Here is a 24,440-nt window from a genome sequence, read left to right as displayed (position 1 = left end):
CCACACACAAATACTGTAACGAGTGAGTTTGCACTCATTGACTCGTGAGTATGTCAGATCCTTCAGGGTGTGGTTAGAATAGACTCTACTCTCTCATTACAGTCCAGATGTGTGGCACAGATTTATGTCCATGTCCAAAGTTAGATCATTGTCTTTTTTTTGTGTGTGTGTGTGTGCTTTTTATCAATGAAGTAGTTGCTCGGAGCTAGCTGTTTCAGGTTCCTACCTGATTTTCTTTGTCTTCTATTCAGCTCATCACTGGGAATCCAAAAGACTCATTCAGCTTACATATAACAAAATTAGTCATTAGTGGTGCTTGCTAAGGCATGCAATTTGTCCCACACTGTACAAATGGAGAAAAAAATAAATATAGAAATTTTTAAATTAGTTTAGTTTACACAGGTTTGCAGAAGATACTGATTACCACAAAACAAATCCTCTGATTGGCATTGCCAGCAGGTGGGTGTGCCTTTAAGACAAAGCCTATACAAAAGCCTATAGAGTTCTAGAGGTTCCACAAAGTTTCTAAAGCTTCATCATTTGACGAAGATGTGGACCTATAAAAATCTATATAGAACTCTTTAAAAGCATCATTAATATCAATGTTTGAGGTAAATATTTCACCACCAACAGATTTCACTTTATATATCTAGCCAAAAGTTTTCCTGCTTTGTCCCCCAATTCAAAGCAGGACTGTCTTGCCCTGAATAACCAAAACTCCACTTTCCATAACAAAATAGTATTATATCTGTATTTCAATTTGGTTAATTCTCTGAGGCTATCAGACAACATTCGTCACTTCTACTCTGCAACTTCTACCTTCCAACTCCACAAGTTCTCATGCTATGGATTTGTTTATGAATGAGGCATACTGTATGATCCGACACCTAAGAACCGCCTTAAGTGCCTCCCAAGCCATGCCCACAGAATAATCTGTATAGACCCTATCAGATTTGTTCAAAAGTCTCCAAATATCTGCAAGACCAAGATTTTTACACATTCTGAAAAACATCAATTTTGCTCTAGGGGCCTTACACACTTTTTTGCTTCACTATGATCAAGGACTGAATCCATCAATAGATAAAAGTCTCCTCCCAATATTATATCATGAGGGGTCCCAGCAGCTTGAAACATCCTTTCAAGTTCTATAAAAAAGCCCTGATCATCAGCGTTGGGTGTGAACTTTGCCACTGAATTTCAGCTAAAACAATAATGACTCTTCCTAATTTATCTTTACTCTGTTTGAAACATTTGAATTGTAGATGTTTACTTATCAATGTTTTGACTCCCCTGCTCTTACTTGAGCCAGCAATAAAGAAAACATGTCCACCCCATATCTTCCCAAATTTTTCAGCTTCCTGCAGGGAAAAGAAACAACCTTCCTTCTTTTTAAACGTTGCCCCAACCCATTCACAATCCACGTGTAGAAAGACAGTCCACTCATATTAACATTTGACATTTTGACACATTAGAAAAAAATAGATTGTGTGTCAAAAACAAGATAATAAAGACCACATTCCCCATTAGTGCGACGATCAAACCCTGAACTTTCCCCTGAAACGAACAAACAGAAAAAAGAGAAATGTGCACATTAACCCTGCGCACAACAGCGCCAACCGACGTCTATCCCACTAAACTCAAACAGTCCATGTTTGCCTTTGCCATCGACAACTTTGCCATTGGATTACTAAAGTCTCAAGTCAAGCCTTTCAGTTTCGTTGGACAGTCAAACAAATGTTCAGTGAGCCGGCTCTTCATGAGTACAGCAGATGACCTAATCCTTCCAAAGACCTGCAAAAAAGATTCCACAAAACAAAGAAAGAGCAGATCCAACACCATTCTCCCAAATGACTTAATGACCACAGACGTCAGAGCGACTGGTCTGTAGTCACTGTGTCCTGTGATTTTGGGTTTCTTTGGGACAGGATCGGTGGTGGAGCATTTGAAACAGCAGGGAACTTCACACGGCTCCAGGGTTCTATTGAAGACGGGAGCCAGTTGGTCAGCCCAGGATTTTAGACAAGTGGGCGAAACACCATTTATTTTTCAGAATAGCTTATTTGCCTAAACAGAAAGGCAACTTAAGGTTGTCACTAATAATTCTGAGCAAATAAATGCCTCAAAAAGAGCATATTTATGACAGACTCTTCTGTGCAATTTTAAGTTTCACAAAATAAGTTTGTATGTCATTATGAAAGTGCATGATATGCTAATAAAATGTGTAAAGAGTTTGTTTGTTTTTTGTATCTGCTTGGCGAATCACCTGTCAAGACCTCAGAAATCTGCTAAGTCCATGTTTGTTTCTTAGTAATATATTAATTGCAGCCATAAAAAATTAGTTTTCCATATACGCTAGTCTTTTGTTAGACTTTATATTTTATAGTGTATTAAAAATGTAATAAATATGACATTAAGGCAATGAGGCTCTTCATTTGCTAACCATTCACATAGAACCATATAATACCTAAGGAGTTTTTCTTTTTTTTTTTTTTTTTTCCTGTTGTCTTCTGTTCTTGTTCCTGTATGAGACATGACCTACAGGCTCTATCACTTGCGTGACAATCCACATGATCATCTGCATGATCTCCTTAATCTCCATGGAACTGTTTGCAGTAAACAAAATGTTATCCTTTGGAGGAAAATCATTTATTAAATGCTTTTGTTTATGTCAAAAAATGTGTTATTTGAATTAGGATGTATTTTGATCAACCTGTGCTCTTCAATCTGTGGTAGTTGGGTACAAATGCTTGCACTTTTGTCATAAAAAGAATATTGAATAATCTTTGAAGAAGATACAGTATACTGTGTATATATAGCTATAAGAAGAATAGTTTTCAGTGAATGGCCTGTTCCTCGAACCAGGCTCTAAAAACTAAATATTTGAGTAGAAACTGTTTTCTTTTTCTTTCTTTTTTTCCGGGTCTGTCATTCCTGCCTCCCAAATGGTAATCAGTTAGAACTAAATAAAAGTTATTAAAACAGTTAATTACTGTTCTTTTTAAAATGACAGTACTCCAAGGGTGGGGGATATGGCAAGATCGTCCAAATGTGTATGCTTTTTTCAGGAAAACACAAACTAAGATTTTAGGAGAATATATCTGCTCTTTAGGTCCATACAGTATACGCGCCACATAAAGGAAACATAATACATATGACTCCAGAGGTTAACTATATCTTCAGAAGCTATATAATAGATGTGGGTGAGAAACAGAACAATATTTAAATAATTGTTTTACTCTAAATCTCCACTTTCACTTTTACATCAGAAAGTCACATGGTGCCTGTTTAGTTTTACTTCCACATCTGAAAAGTTAAAGTGGAGATTTATAGTAAAAAATGACTTAAATATTAATCTGTTTCTCACCCACACCTATAATATTTCTTCTGAAGATATGAATTTAAACACTGGAGTCATCCAGTTTACTTTTATGCTTCCTTTATGTGATTTTTGGAGCTACAAAGGTCTGATCACCATTCATGTACACTGTATGGACCTACAGAGCTAAGATATTCTTCTTAAAATCTTAGTTTGTTTTTTGCTGAAGAAAGAAAGTCACACATCTGGGATGACATGAGGTAATGAGTAAATGATGAGAGCATTTTCCCTTTAATCATGCAGAATTAATCCAAAGCGATTTCCTTCAGTATCAAAGCACATGCTTATCATTACCCATTACCCATTTTTGGGGCATTGGTCATTCTGAAAATGTACTGTGATAAACATTTTAGTCTTTGTTTTCATGAAGAATTTTTTTTTTATCAGAAAACAATTAACCAGTTATTAACCAATTACCAGCATTTTAAAAAGAACATTTTACTCCCGAACAATTGAAAGAGACTTTGTTCCCATTTTTCAGTAATGTTCTGAAAAAACAATTTTGTTTTCGGTTTACGTTCCTTGAAAGATTTTTAGTCCATGCCTCAAACAAAGCTATTATAAGGCTTCAAAAGGTTCTTAGACTTTCTTCTATGGTACATTTATATTACTTTTAATAATTTTTTGGAATAGAAAAGCCCAAATTAATTGAGCAGAAATATTCTACTAAAAAGGTTTTTATTATTATTATTCTGAAAGGATTTGGAAATACATAAACATGAATAAATACATTTTTGGGGGCAAATCCTTAAATTATTCAGTCTGAGTCTAAATTGAATCCTCTTTTCCACACACAGCTCACTTACTCAGTATCTCAATTCACAAGATTAAAATGCATTGATTCTCATTGATTCTGTGTCCTTTCACTCAAGTCTTCAGGACAACAGTGTTGAAAAATTCCTGTCAAAACATCTTTCCTCTCTCTACTCCTGCTCTCCCTGTCCTCTCCACCTGGCTTGTGGCTCTGTGATTATTATGCTCACACTCTCATAAATCACCTTATCTTTACAGCCTGTGACAATACTTTCCACTTCACAGCCAAAACATTAACCCAGGGCAGTATGGCTGAGGGTAATGAACACACTGCATTGTCTCTCTCTTGAATTGCTTCCCTCATTGTGGATCAGACATATACACACCACCAGTAAACTTAGTTTGGCAGCCAGAAAGTCTCATATTTTGTTTATTTCTAATACAATTGCATAACAATATTTTTAAGTGGGACTTTAGTGTACAACTACTTTTTGGAGCCATGGGAAACCATTCAGGATGAGGGCATCAGCAAGAGCTATAGGGAGGGTCATACTGTTGAGATAAGACTGCGAACTTCTCATGTACAGTCTTTTCTCATCCCCGTCAGCAGCTCCAGGGAGGATCTTAACCTTGTGCTGAGAGGAACAGACTATATGCCTGGCTTTGGGCCTTATTAGATTCTGCCTTTCACAAACACTGTCAGGTGCCTTCCAGACACCAGCAATCCATCAACACCCTTCCTGAGATGTTTCACCCACACACGGTGCCTATCGCCACAAAAACGTCCACCTACGCACCTCAACCCCCAAGACAAACACAAGACTGGGAGATTCAGAACTTTCCTCAATGCATGACCATCCAAACTTACAAGCTTTTCTTCCAGTATATCCCTTTTCTAAGACAAACAGTTGTAGTTCTGATTCATTTGATTGATTGAATGGTTCCATTTGAATGTGCTTTCCTGCCTGAAGGACAATCATGATTCAACTGTTGAGAAATCAGTGAAAAGCAGGTTCATATGGATAATGATGCATTGTTAGGGCTTAACAAGCATTAAGGAGTTCTGAAGTTGAAAGCTTGAAGGTTTGATGTTTAAGATTGCTTGTGAATGGTAGTGAACCAACAACAGGAGATTTTACTAAGACCATAGTTCTGCTTTATCACAACTGTGTCCTTTAGTGGGGCACTTAACAGCTAATCATCTGTGCCCAATATAGTCTCATGACAACTCGTAATAATCTGTATGCCTTGGCTCATACGGAAAGGTATGGCTTTATTCCCATACAGAATTTCAAATAGATTTCAGTAGAGGCATCAAATTTTAGCTAGCTTCCTATTCAACACTATTTGAAGAAAGGAAACATCTGTGAATAAATGTGGTTATTCATTTCATATTTATTTATGCAATAGACTACAAATGAAAGATGCATGTCAATACTATGTGATTTCACGGGAAGTAGGCATGTTGTTTCAGAGAATTCCAGTACCCTTGTATCGGCCACATTATGGCAACTCAATGACAAGCATGTGGGAGACCCGTGTTCAGATCCCGCATTTAAACTGAGAAGTATCGTGTTTGCATTTTCAGTGATGAGCGTGAATCAGAGGTTGCATTTTTCCCTCTAACGTTAGATTTTTACTCAGCTGATGGTTAGGTTTAGGGTTGGGGATAAAGTTTGTAAAATATGCATTTATCTTCACTGTATTACAGACTTTATAGCTTAAAAAACTTCCATCACAACTCAATTTTGGCGCCCCCAGTGGATTCTACACCCTGAAAATGGAGTTCTCACATGCACATATGCCAAACCACACTTACCGTTTTGGCCACTTGGGGCAGTGTTTTGAATTTCGGTAAGTGTGAAAACCTTCTGTTTCTGATTTCACTGTGAGATCAGTCTGATAAAATGTCCTGACATCTGGAAGCCCTTTTAAATGCTTCGCTTGTCTCGTTCCAAACCCAATGTTTTTTTTTTTCTTGTGTGGTACATAAGTTATTTTCCTAATAAAGTAATGGTTATGTTTAGGGTTTGGGTAAGGGGTTGGACTTTAGGGTTAGATTTAGATTTGGGTTAAGGGTTAATCTTATGAAAAAAAACATAACATTAGTTGTTGGTTTGTTTATATTTCTCTATGGGAGCAACAGTCGTACACTTTTGTACAAGATTACATTTTTTTGTGATTTCAAAATTTGCTTTTATGCACTTCACTCGATCACTTTTTTCAGTGCACACAGCTCATACAGCTGCACACAGTGCTCATAGCTCTTTCCCCCTCGATGGCGTCTGGCTCACTCTTAAATCCATTTCCAACTCTCACTGCAATGAAAAACAGCTGTTAGAAACAATCATTGCCAGGTGATGACCATTCTCATCTCCTGATCCCGCTCTCCATTCACAAGCCAGCACTCAGCCACGCCCCCACCGCCACAATGACTAAAAGCTTATCTAATTTAGTGATGAGCTGTAAACTGACCTACATGCCCTTGTTGTAAGAGAGAGGTCCAAGGGATTTCCTTTCCTCCTCTACCATCAAGATGGGCAATGTTTGGCCCCCCCTCCTTAGGCCCAGGGAGACCACAGCACTCCTTCACTGGCATTGTGGTGTATTGCGGGTAATCTGAGATGGCACCAATAATTCATGGTATGGTGGTGCATGGCATCTGACCAACCTGAGCAGAAGATTTGTTTTTACGGGCCCCCTCTGTGGGTTCAACGGCCTGCCGCCATCCTTTTACCTTAATTGCCCAGTTTGAGGCCTGAGTTGCTATCTCATTTCTCCATGACTGTTGACAAAAGCTATGTTCGGAATAGAATACAAGAGTAGCCTACTACTTGCTGAATACTGTTTGTATATTGTTTGCTCCCTTGTTGTTGTTGTTTTTAAATAAGTAAAACAGTTGTCCTTATAGAACAATAAATGTTTCAATGTTACACATTTGTCACTTAACCTCATCACTTAGCAAATAAATAGAAATAGTATCGTTGCATGTTAGCATGCCATTCCGAACATTGTCAATCAGTATCATTGTTTAATGCTTCCTAATTTAAACTCTAGTCATTTAATGAAGCTGCTATTGCACAGCAGGGTAAAGTGTGAGCTAGTTGGTTGTTCCCATGCTGTTTGCGACTTTGGCCATGATGGCTTTTCCGAATTACTGAATTACGAAAAAAAATGTGTATGAATGCTTTAAAAATTTTAAACCATAGATTCCTTTCACATTCCTTTAACATTCTATGCAGCACCTGTGTCCTTGTTGATCTTATTGTCTCAAATAAGATGGAGAGATGCATGGAGTAACCCTCAGTTGAGCTAATCCAGGGCCTCTAAAGAGGTTTAAAGTGCTCTGGTTACATCTAATCTTTTTGCTCAGACCCAGCTGAGACTGAGACTTCTCCATGATCGAAACGTACAAATAAAGGTCTCTCTCTCACCCGGTGCAGGTATGAAAGGCCGCTATGTGCTCTGTGGATTAGAGCAGACTTCCCCCCCTCCCTTTTTCTCAATTAGAGAAAGGATGAAATAGAGGAGGGAAACAAAAAGGGACTTAGCTGTTTACAGAGCAGCTACTCTACCCCAACAGGAGAACTTGTCATGTTGCGCTTGATTCCTTTTAGTTTTGTGTTTCAAAAGGGAGGTATTTCATACTGAGTGTCATTATTAATTGTGATTTAAATTTAATTTTATCAAACAGAGCCTACATTGATGTGGTCAAATGTTGTACTGTACAGTGATTTGGCGTATTTGCAATTTCCGTGCTGTAAAATGTAATTTGTAATGTATTCAGTTAGATTACTTAAGGTCAGTAATTATTCTAAATACTTTGGATTATTTCTTCAGCACTGGATTTTTCACATGTTTTGACTGTAAAAGTATTTAGATATTTTACTGGAAAACAATAAAAAAATGATTATCAAGAATAAGATTTTTGCCCTAATATCAAAGGTATTACTAGAAAAAAATGAATTATGATCCAATGTGAATTTTCTTGATAAACATGATTGTGCCTGGTAACATGTGCATGTTAAATGGTTAGAAATACGTACTTCTCTGTCTGCTCGTATGAATGTAACTAATATTTTGTATATTAATTATGTAATCTCGTTCCATGTATTCCATTACTCCCCAACCCTGTTCACTAACACACACACATGCAGTAGCTTACAATTGGACATATACCAATATAAAATGCTTGAGGCCTTTTGAAGATTCTTGAGTCATTTGTAAATAGGATATTTAAGGCTTATTGTCTGGAGGATCTCCAGGGGGTTCCTGGTGTCTGAGGAAGCCTGAATAGTACCTTAACTAATTTTATTTTTATTTTCACAGTGCCCCATATACATCACCACATACATCTCCCAGATGACTTTTTGGTGTGTGTTTACATCTGGAACACATCCTACGATTTGTTAGGTGGTTTGTTCATCTGCAATACGTCTATAGGATGTTTCCTCTCAGATGTCAATAAGACGTCTTTGAGACGTTTATAATTGAGAATGAGTGGCAAATTTGTGGCAAGGCTGCCAGAACTCAAGATTCTTGTAAGGATGTTAATTAAAATGCAATGCATTCAGTTGAAACACTCTTAAACTCACATCTTGTAGACGTACAGGTGCCATAAGGACCTTGGGATACCATAAAATCCATTGTAGCCTACAGGAAAATGCTAATGTTCAGTAGGCTACCATATATGTATTAAATTACTATGATATATATATCATAATACTATGGCTTATTAAAACATGATAACCATGGTGTTTCTTTAATCGCATTTTCACTCTTTTGTTGTTGTTTTATTTTAGGCTATACTACTTTCAAACTGAGAAAGAAAGAAAGAAAGAAAGAAAGAAAGAAAGAAAGAAAAGCGCTCACGACTGACTACTTATCAAGTAAATAATGTCTTAAAAACATTTAAAAAAAGAAAGGAAAACATCTGAAAAAAGAAGAAAATAAATCAGGCACCGCCGAAGACACCTCTCCTCCGGCACGGGGTCTTTTCAAGTTCATTGTCGCATGTTTTTATTTCATTCCCCACACGCGCCGTGCAGCCGTTTATTCAGGTACTACAATCACATTCGCTTAATGTTTATGTTTTAACCTTATCATTTAATGGAATATACTCGCATATTGTTGTGTCGTTATGCGCGATATTGTGAGACTCTTAATGCTTAAGTTGTAAGTGTGTGCAGAGAGTGTAGTATTCTACGGTGTGCTTTTGTACTAGGATGAAGCTGTCAAGGGTTTATCACTCCTGCCAACACAGACTGTAACTGCATCTACTGCTGCCATGCCGCCAGCCACACGTTTAGGAACAGATTAGAAATCTGTTTGCATGGATTGAATGGGTAGCATAGTTGCTATAAATAATCCATATTGTTGATATGCTTTAATATGCAAATTATTATTGATGTTTAAATCAAGGAACATTTATTATAAGTTCTCTGTGCCATTGGTGTACCGTTTTTAGAATAATAAACCACCTTATATTTGTGCATTCAGTGGTTTTAGTTTTTGTCTTTGGAAACTTAAAGGTGCTCTCATTAATTGTTGTTTTTTGTTTTTTTCAAATTCTGCAAATATTTTCTCACAGTCTGCTAGCTGTCCATTCTGTGGGTGGGCTGATATTTAAAAAATTTTTTTTATAGTATTTGTACACAGCCCAGGCTCTATAAATGGAACAAAAACACAACACTACTCCAGCAAAAGTGGGTTCTTGCACGTGCACAGGATAGTGGTAGGGGCAGAGCAAGAGGGAAATTAATTAGAAGAAACTCTTCTAAGGGTGCGTTCACATACAACGCGAAGAAAATTTTCGCCTTGCATTGCTTGCGTGAGTTTGACTGCTGGATTATAAATGTGTGTTTAAACTTGGTTTCACACGAGTAACGCGAACCTGTGGGTATTCCCCATTCTCTTCCGGAAAAGGACATTAGGAGGGGCTTCTACGACTTGGTTAATAGTAAAGTACAACCAATAGCTGGAATCAAGTAGACTTGCATATTTTAAGAACTTACCAGGTAGTCCAACTTCCTTGCTCACTTTCCTCCAAGCGATGTCGTTTTTCGTCCATTCTCTGTAGATGTATGACTTTGTGTCATACAATTGCGTGTGCTCACACACCGCCACAGTTTTTACTAATTTCTTTCCAGATTTCTGCTGCTACTATGTCAGTACGTCAGTCACATCTGTACAATCTCAGTGCTGACAGACTTCCGCGACAACGCGTCATGCAGACTTTTAAATTTCAAAAGCGATTGCACGTGTTTGTATGTAATCGCACCGTGCAAAACGCTCGCTTTGTGTTATATGTAAACGCACCATAAGGAGGACAAATGGCTGAGAAACAGACCAAGAGAAAAAGGTCAGACAAATATAAATAAAAAAAGAAGGCTTATGATAAGTCGAGGGCTAGGAGCCGTGTCAACATTGGCAAGGATTTTCAGCAGTGGAGGGTCCTCTGAGATGTAAAAGGAATTCATTTGCATGCATTAATTTGGGGGGGTGGAGCTTCCAAAGGAGCACTTAAGTGAGGGGTGTGTTTGTTTTGGCAGTTGGGTTTGAATATCAACAGTGTTTCTAAGGAATCACTGAGTACACCTTTAAGCCACACTTTCCACACATGTCATTGCATTAGATTAGACAACAAAACAAGTGGCATTTGTTTGTATGAAAGATACCGCAAGCACACATTTCAAGCAAGAAATTCAGAAGAATAAAAAAATTGTCAAGTTTAAAATAATTAATCTTCAAAATCAAGATCACTGAAATTTAGATTCGACACATTGTGCTTGTCAAACAATGCTGAAGATTTTAGATTATATAAAAGATGATAATGCAATGGAATTAATACATTTTAATTTGACAACTGTCCAAGTGCTGACAGAGCAGTGGACATGTACCTGTCTGCGTTCTGTCCAGTAAACCTGCATCTTGTCATACACCGCTGGAAGGAAACAGGTGGTAATGTCCACTGATAAATGAGCGTTACCTGCAGGCCTCTTTTGTAATCAGCACAAAAACCCCTTAAGTCAGGATGCAATGACAAAGTGACCACCATCACCCACGCACATACCCACACTAAGAACAGCTATGCATTCAGCCCTTATCTGTCTCAGCCTTAGTGTGGCATTCACGCCATGGATGTGAACAATACAGCCAGTCGTTCAGATTCGTCAGTATGAGTGACAGGATGACAGAGGGTGTGGAAGCACTTGTGTCTGACTTCAGCTCTCTATCTTCCACAGAGCTGTTTTTCCAGTCCAGATACCCCCTCCTTTTTCCTTTACTAATGCATAGCAGCACAATAAAGGGTGTGTGTACCCCTCACTTCCTCATCTGTTTGTTTAACTGAGCTTTAGAATGGACCTACAGGTCCGTTCGCACATTTGCTTCCTCTACGGGAGAGTTTGCCTCTTTTTTTGATAAGGGGGGTTGTGTGTAAACTGGGTTAGAAACGCTGACTAATGATTATGTGAGTGCTGTGTTCAGTGAGGTGGAAATGTCAGAGAGAGGGAGATGGGGGAAGCTGAGATAAGAATGAAGAAAAGAATGACTAATTGTAGAGGTATGGAATCATGAAAACCGGAGAGTACAGGCTACAGTACCTCCCCGTGGCTTTCAAAATTAATCTACTCCCTCTCTGCTGTCCTCCATTCTGTTAATAAGGATTCATTGATGTGTTACCGAGAAACATTTGTAAAAATTTCCAAATTAGCTTTTTACATATTCTAGAAGAATATATAATTGGTGTTTACATGTTAAAAACGTGCCACCACAATGCTAGTGTGTTGCTAGAGGAAATATTTTTTTGTGGTAATCAACATTATGCCACAAATGCTGTCGATAGATGTTAACTTGTATAGTTTATACTGAGCATCTATGCGAGAGAGGCGATGAAATTGTATCGCAGTTTAGATGCTTACAATTATTTAATCAGCAGAGAGCTCGGGAATGATCACTCCTCTTATAACAGTCTTTTAGCCAAGTCAGGCCACTCGGCGGACATCTTTGGAACGCTCTCAAGCAGCTATTTTCTATGTAAACAGCACAAATATTCCCAAAATGGTTGGTCAAGGTTACTATCAAAGAACATATTTCAAATCAGCAGTAAAATCTGACAACACTGCTATCATTAATTATGCTTCTTAACCTCAGATTACGCAAATAAACTATTTTTTCCGGCTTGTATAGATAGTGCGTATGCTCGTTCTCAAGCTGATTGAAAGATAATGTCTGTATCTAAAAGATGATTGGCTCGTTTACCTGTAAGGCGGGACTTGCTTTCTAGATCCGTTGACCATTAGGCACTCCAATTTCTCCCATTCATTTTAATAGAAGTGATCCGTCTCTCCTAAATAGTCTCTGGTTATAATCATTGAAGCCGTTTAATGAAGCTGTGTCTGTCAACTTGACCCATGGGCAAGTTAAGAATTCTTTTTTTAATGATTAAAATACTTTTATTGTCTCTATGTTCTGGATAAATGCATCTGCTAAATGACTAAATGTCAAAGTAAATGACTTGCGTAGCTGAGTAATCGTGTTAAAGTCACTATGAATGAAGTGCCTCACACTGTAGTTTTGAATGAGGGTGCATTCCATTCAGAAGTAATCATCACAATGAACTTTGATGACTTTACCTTCCACTGTGAAAACTTGAAAGGCTAAAAGGGGTGGGGCTCAAAAATAAAGGTCATTTGGAACTCACTTTTTAAGTAATTTTTAATGGAAATTCTGTTTGAAACTATTTTACAGCATGACTATCATGATTGTTCTCCCTTCAACGTGCCCTTCGGAAGGTGATTTATTCCATTATGAATGCACAACTAGCAGGAAATGTTCAATGAATAAAAAAAACGGCACTTCGTTAAACCATCTTGAAATGGTCTATTGAACCTGGAATATTCCTCTCTAACTGCCCGTCAGGTTAAAATCGGAAGCATGATCGTATCGAAAAATAGTGGCACACCTCTCATCACCAAGTCTCACTATTTGAGTATCATGTTTATAGCTCAGAATGTGGGATGAGTTAGGCCTGTGCATTAAAGTTTAATACTTGGGGATAGGAGAAAAATCTCTAACCTTTAAAGTTGCTCTCATACATTTTTTCCCCATTATAAATGTTTTATTCCTAAAGAATTGAATTGTAATTTTGAAACATATTTTACAAATCATGACCACTCACATGAGATGACGACTCAACTTTGCAGTAGCAGTTAGGCTGCAACTAACAATTATTTTGACAATCGATTAATCTAACACGCCGGAAATTGCAACAATTAATCATTAGCTCTTAACTTCATCTTGTGCCCTGAATTAAAAGGTTGTATTAAACATGCTTACTAACAATAAAGAGGACAAAATCTTATTTTAGAAATACCTCTAAATGACATTCACTGAATTAAAATGTGGAAAAAAATGCTTTTTATTAAGTTTAATTCAGTAAAGAAATTAACTACAAAAAATCCTATTGTGATCAAGTGTTTTTGTCTTGTTTTCCATAAAAAATGGTCTAAAAATCCTTAAAACAAGATGCATTTACTTGAGAAGCAACATAAACTCAGCAAAAAAAGAAATGCCCCTTCTTCAGGACACTGTATTTTAAAGATAAATTTGTAAAAATCCAAATAACTTTACAGATCTTTATTGTAAAGGGTTTAAACAATGTTTCCATGCTTGTTCAATGAACCATAAACTATTAATGAACATGCACCTGTGGAACAGTCATTAAGACACTAACAGCTTTCAGACTGCAATTACGGTCACATTTATAAAAACTTACGACACTAAAGAGACCTTTCTACTGACTCTGAAATAACACCAAAAGAAAGATGCCCAGGGTCCTTGCTCATCTGCGTGAACGTGCCTTAGGCATGCTGCATGGAGGCATGAGGACTGCAGATGTGGCCAGGGCAATAAATTGCAATGTCCATACTGTGAGATGCCTAAGAGCACTACAGGGAGACAGGAAGGACAGATGACCATTCTCGCAGAGGCAGACCACGTGTAATAACACCTGCACAGGATTGGTACATCCGAATATCACACCTGCGACACAGGCACAGGATGGCAACAACAACAGTTGCCCGAGTTGCACCAGGTACGCACAATCCCTTCATCGGTGCTCAGAATGTCCGCAGCAGGCTGAGAGGGGCTGGACTGAGGGCTTGTAGGCCTGTTGTAAGACATCACCGGCAACAATGACATCTATTGGCACAAAACCACCCTCGCTGGACCAGACAGGACTGGCAAAAAGTTCTCTTCACTGACGAGTCACGGTTTTGTCTCACCAGGGGTGATGTTCTTGCTCGTGTTTATCAAAGGAATGAGCATTACACTGAGGCCTGTACTCTGGAGCGGGATCGATTTGGAGGGTCCGTCATGGTCTGGGGCAGTATGACAGCATCATCGGATAATCTCAGTGCTGTGCGTTACAGAAAAGACATCCTCCTCCCTCATGTGGTACCCTTCCTTCAGGCTCATCCTGACATGACCCTCCAGCATGACAATGCCATCAGCCATACTGCTCGTTCTGTGCATGGTTTCCTGCAAGACAGGAATGTCAGTGTTTTGCCATGGCCAGAGAAGAGCCCGAATCTCAGTCCCATTGAGTACGTCTGGGACCTGTTGGATCGGAGGGTGAGGGCTAGGGCTATTCCCCCCAGAAATGTCCGGGAACTTGCAAGTTTCTTGGTGGAAGAGTGGGGTAACATCTCACAGCAGGAACTGGCAAATCTGGTGCGGTCCATGAGGAGGAGATGCACTGTACTTAATGCAGCTGGTGGCCACACCAGATACTGACTGTTACTTTTGAGTTTGACCTCTTTGTTCAGGGACACATTATTCAATTTCTGTTAGTCACATATCTGTGAAACTTGTTCAGTTTATGTCTTAGTTGTTGAATCTTTTTATGTTCATACAAATATTTACACATTAATTTTGCTGAAAATAAAAGCAGTTGAAAGTGAGAGGACGTTTCTTTTTTTACTGAGTTTATAAGATATTTAGACTTGCTTTAAGAGAATGCATTATTTGTAGTGTGTTTTGTATATAGGTGTATTTTTTTATGTGGTTATACATCTGTGAGTGCAGTAAAGTCAAAATGTACTTGTATTCAAGATCTATTCTCTAAAAGCAAGTCTAAATATGCTTCTCAGGTAAATGCATTTTTTTTTTTTAGGATAGGATTTTTAGACATATATTATGTTCAACATTCTCATATAAAATTTTTTTCTTCTGCACTATAGATGCTAAAGAAACTGTATGTTGTTTTAAAGGAGTTTTAGATATTTATATTGGAAAACAAGCCAAAACATAAACAAATCAAAAACAAATATTTTTCGGCATGTAATGGGGCTAAGACTACCTCTCTCACCTTTCTGTTCACTTCAATACGTCTTTAACTCACAAAAAAACAAACTCTGTCTTATTAATAAAGCTGCGTATTGCCAATTTTCTTCATGATATGAATTGCACAGTGACACATATATTATGATACAATAAGTCACAAGCCATCACGTTATAATCTAGCTGCATTAAGTATGCATGCTCGAGAGACTAGCGTCCCCGCGACAGAGTGTGCCTCAGCTGGGTGCAGTTTCAATCTCTCCCCCTTAGATCGGCACATTCGCACAACTCGTAGAAGAGCCGCTGACCATACAAAGAAATGCCAGTTTCGGAGTTTGTACTTATTACTTAATCTGCTTCCGTATTATATGAAATTTAATAAAGCTATAATGCATTCAATATAACTGCATTTAAGATGTAAATCCAGGTTGTTTCCTTTAAAGATATCCAGCTCCGCTTATTCCGCAATGAAACTGCTTCTGTATTTGCTTATTTGGTATTTTTGTAGAATTCCCTCATACTTCGCAATCTACATCACCTGAAGCTGTGACAGTTTAGAGTGCATCTGGACTGTGAGCTGTGTAATTCGTCCTCACCTCAGTCAGGTGCAAACTGCAGTGCTGCTCTCGTGTGTCTGACTAATAATTTCAGCCAAGGGCGTAGATTTGTCTTGAAAATTTTGGGGGTTTGCAGCGTGAAGCATTTACATGTTTTCATTGATCATGGTATAAATATTTGTTTTGCTTGTTTTGATTATTGGGGGATTTATTTTGAATGATGCTACATCCACACCACTAGATGTCACTGTAAGGCCAAGATGACATGAGCTAAATTTGCTGAGTGCAACTTTAAAGGGATAGTTCATCTGAAAATTTAAATCATGTCAAGTACTCATTCAGTTTGCCTCATTCACTATCCACTTTCATTGGATGGAAAAAAGATGCAGTTAAAGTGAAAGGTGACTTGGAGTCTAACAGTGTGCCAAATATCTCCTTTTCTGTTCCTTGGAAAAAAGTGCACGGTGCTTACCTTAGCAACATTTGTAAAACACAAGAGTGATAAAAACAAATTTTCTGCCGTTTTCATGTCTCCCATGATTTTCTGCTAGTGTAATACTTCAGCGATGACGTTCACCTGATCTGCGCTTGAATCTTGGCAGCAATTATGACATTCTATATTCCCACAATCTCCAGGATCTTATTGGGGCTTATTTATGAATGGCAGCATATGACAGTGGCTTGGGCAGAGGTGTGTGGCTGCCCATCACTGGCTTCGCGGACTCCAAAGCGCAGGGGAGGAGAGGAATGCAGACAGCCTAACCTCGATCTTTGAAGCCCACATTAAAATGACTGCTGCTCCCCCTCCACCGGTATAAGTCGGAGCGCAAGGGGCACAGATAGAGCCCGTGTTTGATCTGAAGGTCGCCAGCCCTTTGCCTGTGTTGAGAGATACCTGGCTGACGTGGCTGCTGCTTATTTAATAACATGAAGGGGAAGCGAACTCTCTCTCATAATTAGGCCTAATTACAAAGCAGGTGTTGACAGAAGGCCCAAGAAGAGACAAACTGCCTTTATCCCAAGTCTTAGAGTCAGATTACTGGAGCTGTCTTATCTGTTACACAGAGAGAGAACTCAAACTCTCTCTCTCTCTCTCTTTCTTTCTTCATCATCCCATCAGAAGAAACGGGCATTCTCGTTTCATTTCTGCCGTTGGCTGTAAATTTAAGACCGTCATGTTCGTGGCGTTTCCAGTTAGACAATCAAAACCACATCAGTTATTACTGGTTGCATACCAGTTTGGGTGTAAATATTTGATCTGACAACAATACAATTCATAATAATAATAATAAAAAAATATATAGATTTATAAAATCCTAAATTTGGATAGTCCTACTCCACCATGCTGCCATGATCTTGACTCTTCGATTTGATTACAGTTTTTTAGGAAATTATATAATAATTTTATACAATTAAAATTGTATAAACTTACAATATTTATTAATATTATTATTATTTTTTTTTTTAAATATGCTTTTCTACCAGAACACTTTCTCCCTGGTCCTTGTAAGTAACAAAAGTAAATTGGGGATCTATTTATTTATTTTTTTTAGGGCTGGGATCGATATCGATTTCTTGATATGTTTTGATTCACCAGTAGGTATTTGACTGTATCAAATATCACGATAATTGCTAGGGCATCTTTCATAAGATAAATAAACTATTGTTGTTCTTAATTACAAGATTTAGTTAATTGTTAATTAATTAAATTCAGTAACTTTTTAATTAAACAATCACAAAGAAAATTATTTTGCAAAGATCAAACCACATAAGATTCAAAGAGACTTGGTGGCTTTCAAACGTCTATTTTGCATTTATGTAATTTATTACAGTTTATTTCTATTGCAAATGAACAAATAACAATGATACAATTTTGAGGGAAAAGTTTAACTGAAAAAGAAACGTGTGTTTTAGAGTTTCCTAGTTATTTGGTATGTTTTCCTATCTGTGTAAGAGTTAGAATGCTGGAAATGATTTACTGATGGAAATGCTACAGTGCATTCAAAAAAATCGAAACAATTTGGTTAATAAGTTATCTAGAAATTAGAAATAGTGGCTCTGGTGTTAGAGCCATGGCATAGTGGGTAGTTCTCATGCTCTAGACATGTTGAGCCATGAAGGTCATGAGGGGGAACAGGTTCAAATCTGACTTAAGTTGTGTCCAGACCCTATATCCAATCTTTCCCCCCAATAATATGCTTTCTTTACCCTCTCTTTTAATCAAAAGTTTCTGGAAAAAAGTTGCCCTGACTATGCAGCAAAGATTGAGTCTTTCCTTCTAGTTCCTCAGCCTGTGTTACTACTTTGTGCCTATATCTATATCTCCACATCTTTGACTTGCAGAGAAACGTTTTGATGCATTGTGTTTGCACAACGAGAACATGCATTTCCAGACCTGTGTGTCAAGCAGCCCTGGTGCTGTGCATTTTACTATAAGGGCACGTTAATCCTCTTTAAACTGAAGAAAAACCTTGCTGTCACACACACACACTCATCCGACAGAGCACTCTGCAACACTTGCACATGCTTTAAGGACAGGAAACAATAACTCTTGCCATTTCTGAACATTTCTAAGAGCACCGAAAAGGTAAATGGCACTTTAATCAGTTTAAGGTTTGCCGTAAAGCAAACGGACACATAGAGATATTATTGGACAATTATTCAGACAGTTATTCGAAGGTAAAGTTTAATTTCAGCACCTTTTTGTGCAGTAGACGGGGTCTGGCTCCTATACAGGCCTGATGGCGACTGATAGTCACGGGTTCTAATCCCACTACCTCCCTCCCTGCTCTCCTGGAAGAAGGTAGAGGGGCGTTTAGTGACTGTCCTCTTTGTGAGGAGCTAGTATGGGGCGGCAGGGGGCTTGACTCTTTATTAGGAAGGTAGGGCAGTGAAGAATCTCCGCTTGACAGATTAACATGCACAATTTAACCACTAACCTTCCGAAATGAGCTCCCCCATAATACCGGTGGCTCCGGTTTCAGCTCGAGGGGCAGAGGTGAGCAGAAATGACACTGTGCACAAGGGGTCTTCATTAACCGGGTGGCTTCCATATCTTAAATCAGCAATATCAGTCGCCACTCAAAGTAGAAAACCTGCTCTGTCTCTGAGCAAAAGGTAATTTTTGTTGTCCTGTGGTGGTACCTTTTTTGTTTTGATTTTTACAGTTTAAAAGTCCTCTTCAAGGTTAAACATTAAAAGCAGTTTTAAATGAACAGTCACCCCAAAATATGTAGATGCTTATGAGATTTGAAATTTGCTTGTAGACTGAAACATTCTCAGAAAAAGCATTAGAGGCCGTTCACACCGAACATGTTCAGACAGACCTCTTTGACCACTGCGGCGTGTCTTGCTGTTTTTCCAACATCTCACTCAAGAGCAAAAAAAAGAACATCAACTATCTCAAGCACGTCTTGAGATACCCATGTTCTGTTATGTGCTCTGTGTTCTTGGTTTTTCAGTCTGAACAGCCCTTAAGAATTTTGGAACAACTTGAGGGAGAGTGGATAATGACAGAATTTGTATTTTTGGATGGACTATTTCTTTTATGAGAATTTATATTCAATTTCTTTTTTGATGTTGCAGTCTAACTGGTTGCAAACCACATCTGTGTCTCAAGTTGTCTTGAGAATCAACTCTGACATCTAATTTCCGTCTGGATTTTTTGTGGTCTGTTGCATCTCCACTGTGGCCCTCCCTGCAGCACACATAACTGTTTGCACTCTCTCTTTCTCTCTCTCTCTCTTTCTCTCTCTCTTTCTCTCTCTCTTTCTCTTGCACGCATTGACAACCTTTGTAACCTGTTGATAAAAATTAAAATAAAAAAAAGGCTAAATGTAGTCTGTTTACAGTAATTAAGCTGTCTTGCTTTTGATTTATGACGTATTGAGTAAGAGCTTTTACAAACACGAAATAATTGAGTTGGGAAAAAATTACACCTTTTTTTCGTCTACTTCAGTGCTCTTAGGCCTTTGACATTTACAGTGTTAATGAGTGTCACGTTCACTGCCATGTCTCAACGTCGGCCCCCCCTTGTCAAGTCGGCAAGCCTATCCAGTCATGCTAAGTTGCCATGACACCTGAGCCTGCTACAGCTCTGACCCCTGAGCCTGCCACAGCTCTGACCCCTGAGCCTGGCATTGCTCTGCCCTCAGAGCCTTCCACAGCAGTGTTCATGACCACAGAGGTCGTTCCCTTGTCACTGCTGGTGTCCACAACCACAGAGGTCGTTCTCCCGTCAATGCCAGTTCCCATGACCACAGAGGTCCTTCCATTGTCACTGTCTGTGCTCAAAACCGTGGAGACTGTTACCCTGCCACTGCCTGTGCTCACAGCCACTAAGATTGTGTCACGGCCAATCCCTGAGACTTCCACGGCTCCACCCTCTGAGCCACTCCCTCCTGAACCCTGTCCAGCAGCTTCAGCCCAGAACTCTTTCCCCTCTGCCCTGTGGCCACCTCCCAGGCCTCCTGACCTTGTTCCTGCCCTGTGGCTGCCTCCCAGGCCTCCTGACCCTGCCCTGTGGTCACCTGTGGGGGGATGTCATGTTTAAATGTGTTTTTGTTCATGGTTTGTTTTTATGCTTTTATTTTGAAATTAGTTTTCTCCCTGTCCCTGCTTCTGGTCATGTGTCCTTGTCATGTTCCTCTAATTTTTTCCAGTCATGTGAGGATCTGGTTTCATGTGTCTTATCAGTTCTGTTTTATTATTGGTTCCTGTTTATTAGTCTTGTTATGTTCATTAGTTTAGTCTCGTCATTGGTTGTCTATGTCATGTGGTTACCCATGTCCATGTATTTAAGCCCTCATGTTTGTCCTTTGTCAAGTATTGTCAAGGATTTTCAGGAAAATTCACTTTTAACTTTATGTATGATCTATATTTATCAACATATCACCAACCATATTGGTATTAGCTAAAATGTATATATTTTTACATCAGTCTGATTAGTCTGATATTGAAAGCAGTTAATTTTGAGATAAAATGTTTACATTTGTAGATTTTAATGCGTGTCTGATTTTACTTTGAGCATTTAAAAATCAAGATTGGAGCTTAATATTTATAATTTTATAAATGGCAACAATCTGGGTTACAGTGAGGCACTTACAATGGAAGTGAATGGGGCCAAACCACAAATGTAAAAATACTCTACAAAACACTTGTACAAAATTCTACAAACAATTCCCCATAATGACAATGTGAAAGAAGTTTGTTTGAAATCTTTTGTTTGCAAATGTATTAAAAATAAAAAATGTACATAACTGAGTGTCATGCAAAGGCTGTGAATACTTTATGTACATGTAATAAAAAAAAAAAAAAAGTGTTATTAAATTTGCAAAGATTTCAAACAAACTTCTTTCATGTTGTCATTATGGGGTATTGTTTGTAGAATTTTGAGGAAAATAATGAATTTATTCCATTTTGGAATAAGGCTGTAACATAACAAAATGTGGAAAAAGTGAAGCGCTGTGAATACTTACTGTTACCTCGATTTTTGCCCCTTTTTTTGTTTTTTTTTAAGAAAAGGAGGGACGAGTCTAAATTATTTTTTTCTGGTAATCAACATTATGCCACAAATGCTGCCTATTGAGAGACACTTGTATTGAACCAGAAATACTCCTTTAATTATGGGCTATTGGAATCCACTTAAATTTCTATAATGGTGTATATGTCTGTGTTATTTAAAATGAGGCAGTAAATAATTTAATATTTAATGTTAGGAGTAATGTTTTTGTTTCCAGGATATAGACCGTTGATTTTGCTCGCCTAGGAGTTGTCATGTGATGGTGATGGCTCGCCCTCCTCCAGACCCATTGTACATCCTGAGGGGTTCAGGTGCTGCAGTGAACACCCTGCACTTCTGCTGTAGTAGACAGGGGCCTCCACTGCTGTACTCAGGGTTAGTGTACAACAAGTAGAACCATAAAAAAGTTAAACCCTATGTGCAAGAACAGTTTAGGGAAGCCACAGATTCTCTGTTAGTCCTACACTAGCAGTCACAGCCCAGTTTCATGTTAATATTCAAACTGTTTGCAAGATCACTAGCGTAAACAATTCAGACAATATACTGGATATACTTTGTGGTTCATTATTTTTGCATTTCTGTATATATACTGTATGGTCTATTTTTTGGCAGCCTCTGTTCTATAACATTGATGTCCGTGTGCTTTAGGACAGGTAAAGGTGCGATCCATGTGTGGAACCTGTCCACCAGGAGAGCAGAATATGTTCTAGAAAGCCATGCTGGCAACTCCGTTATCTGGCTACAGACCTTCAATGAAGGCAACACCCTCATTAGGTATATCACATCCTGTTTCCTGAACATAAACACTTCTGTATACTTCCATTGGTTCATTACACATGTTATTGTTAAGTTGCTCTTAATGTGTCAGAGCCGTGGCCTAGCGGTTAGCACAGTTCACGCATAATGAGACTTGGTGGAGACAATGTGTTTAAATCTAGCCTGTGTCAAGTCCAAATCACATTCCATGCTGTTTCTCCCTTAAAAAAAAAATCTAAATAATTCAGATAATCGCATGTGTGACAATGACTGTCTGTGTGTGTTTTCAGTCAGGGACGTGACATGCAGGTATGCTTGTGGGATTTGTCTGAAGGCCGCAGTACAGTGACGGACTCTCTCCTCACGGGCAGTGTGGGGTTCTGTCAGTGCTCTCTGCTGGAGACCCATGCCGGATCCACTTTACTGGCTCACCCTACAGAACAGATGGAGGAAGTGAGAGACAAAAGAGATCTTTTCATACTTGCATTACAATTTGTGGACAGTTTTGCCACTTCACTTTGGTGATTGTTGTGCTGTACTTAATATCGGGGCAGTTGAATGCTCTGACATAGCGATCCACTTATATCTTCTCCCTCGTAATGAATATTATCCTTACCGATCAAATAAAAAATTAAACATGATTGTCACTAGAGGGCAAAATGCAACTGTCGTATCTGCAGGTCAGAGACGGTGAAATGGGGGTGTCTGTTTTGTCATACCAATATGGCTGCTCGAAAACGTCCGGTGGCTTCACCTGCTGTTGGCAGTTTAACGTTGCGTCAGTGATCCAGTTCTATATACATATCAGTGGTCCCGATCCTTTTACTCAATAAGAAGCTGACAATTAAGAAGCTGTATTCAGCTTTGTCTTTTTACAGCGTTTTCTTGTGAGTGCACGTCCTGAAGAAAATGTACCTGATTTGGCTGCAGTGGTGTCCCGATCTGTCGTGATCGCACTGTCACCTCCGCTTTAGTTCAGCCATGGAATAGCATTGACGTTGCATTTAACGACATCAACTCTGTCTTTGGTTCAACTTTTCCCTGGACTGTTTTCACAACATTCTCCATTTTAAAGCGTGTCTAAAGACCAGTAACGTGCCTGTTGGACATCTGTAAGTGGGTAAAAATCTTCAACACACAGTGGAGTGACTTTTACACCTTGGGTGTGCATTATTTTTAAACCATTCAACCGGGCAGAGACAATTATTTCACTTATACCACGGTTACCACACCTTAAGACATTTTTCATTGTTTTATCTCAAGACATTTTCTCGTTTTTGTCCCTAAAACGCTCTTATGAAAGGAACTACTTTCTTTCGCCATGGATTCAGCTTCTTGCTTTAATACAGTCTGAGCCTTCGTTGCTAGTTCGAAAACATCACTTAGCACTTCTCAGCAGCAGCAAGTGTCACCATATTTCTGTTGTAAACCTTAACAACTTGTGCTGACTTGACGGCTCTGTTTATCTCTCGTAAGTGCGTGCATACACATAAAATGTCTTTGTGTCCACGTGTGTGGGAGCTTAAGTGAGGGGGATGGGGAGGGTGTTTCCCACAGATATTTCAGATAATATAGAAACTGTTGTATTGATCAAGTGTATCTTGCTCTGGTACAGCTCAAGCCTTTGTTGCTAGTTTGAAAACGTCACTGTAGAACTAGAAACTGAGGATGTGCTGCTTTTTTGCATTGGAGTAACAAGGCAGTGCGTGCGTGCGTGTGTGTGTGTGTGAGTGAGCGAGTGAAAGAGAGAAACAGAGTGATCGTGAGTTGAATTGCCTGTGTTTAATGTGGTTCACATAACATCAATTCAAATTGCCATAGTGTAAGTTGAAGTCTCCACAGCAGTCGCCATTCTTGTATATAGCTTTTCTATTGCTAAGCAACTGTTTACAATCGCAGTGAGTCGAGGGATACCAAGAGAGTTTGTGTGAGAGTGAAAGAGAGGGGGAGGGGTAACGCAGTGCTTTTCCACAATAGCTATGTGAGGCTGATTAGGGCGAAATACATTGAAACATTAAACGTTATTTTGGATAATAGAAACTTTATTGATCAAGTCATGGGATTGTAGCTCTATTTGTTGGTCTTGACTCGTGTCTCAACGTGTGTGTGTGTGTGCGTATGTATGTGTGTGAGC

The 24,440-nt window shown here is 38.7% G+C and overlaps 1 protein-coding gene across 1 annotated transcript in view; it reads left to right on the top strand.

Moving 5' to 3' along the window:
- Window positions 1–9,100: 9,100 nt before the first annotated feature.
- LOC127642886 (guanine nucleotide-binding protein subunit beta-like protein 1) overlaps window positions 9,101–24,440 on the top strand; it is a 41,549-nt gene continuing 26,209 nt past the window's right edge. Inside the window, exons 1-4 of the mRNA XM_052125319.1 lie at window positions 9,101–9,189; window positions 21,768–21,925; window positions 22,199–22,324; window positions 22,597–22,759. Of these exons, the coding sequence (XP_051981279.1) occupies window positions 21,810–21,925; window positions 22,199–22,324; window positions 22,597–22,759 (405 nt within the window). The 5' untranslated portion in view covers window positions 9,101–9,189; window positions 21,768–21,809. The remainder of the gene's footprint in view (window positions 9,190–21,767; window positions 21,926–22,198; window positions 22,325–22,596; window positions 22,760–24,440) is intronic.

The sequence above is a fragment of the Xyrauchen texanus genome, chromosome 4, assembly GCF_025860055.1.
Source record: "Xyrauchen texanus isolate HMW12.3.18 chromosome 4, RBS_HiC_50CHRs, whole genome shotgun sequence".
Lineage (NCBI taxonomy): Eukaryota > Metazoa > Chordata > Actinopteri > Cypriniformes > Catostomidae > Xyrauchen > Xyrauchen texanus.
Note: the sequence above shows the minus strand (reverse complement) of the source record. Positions and strands in the feature narration are given on the sequence as shown.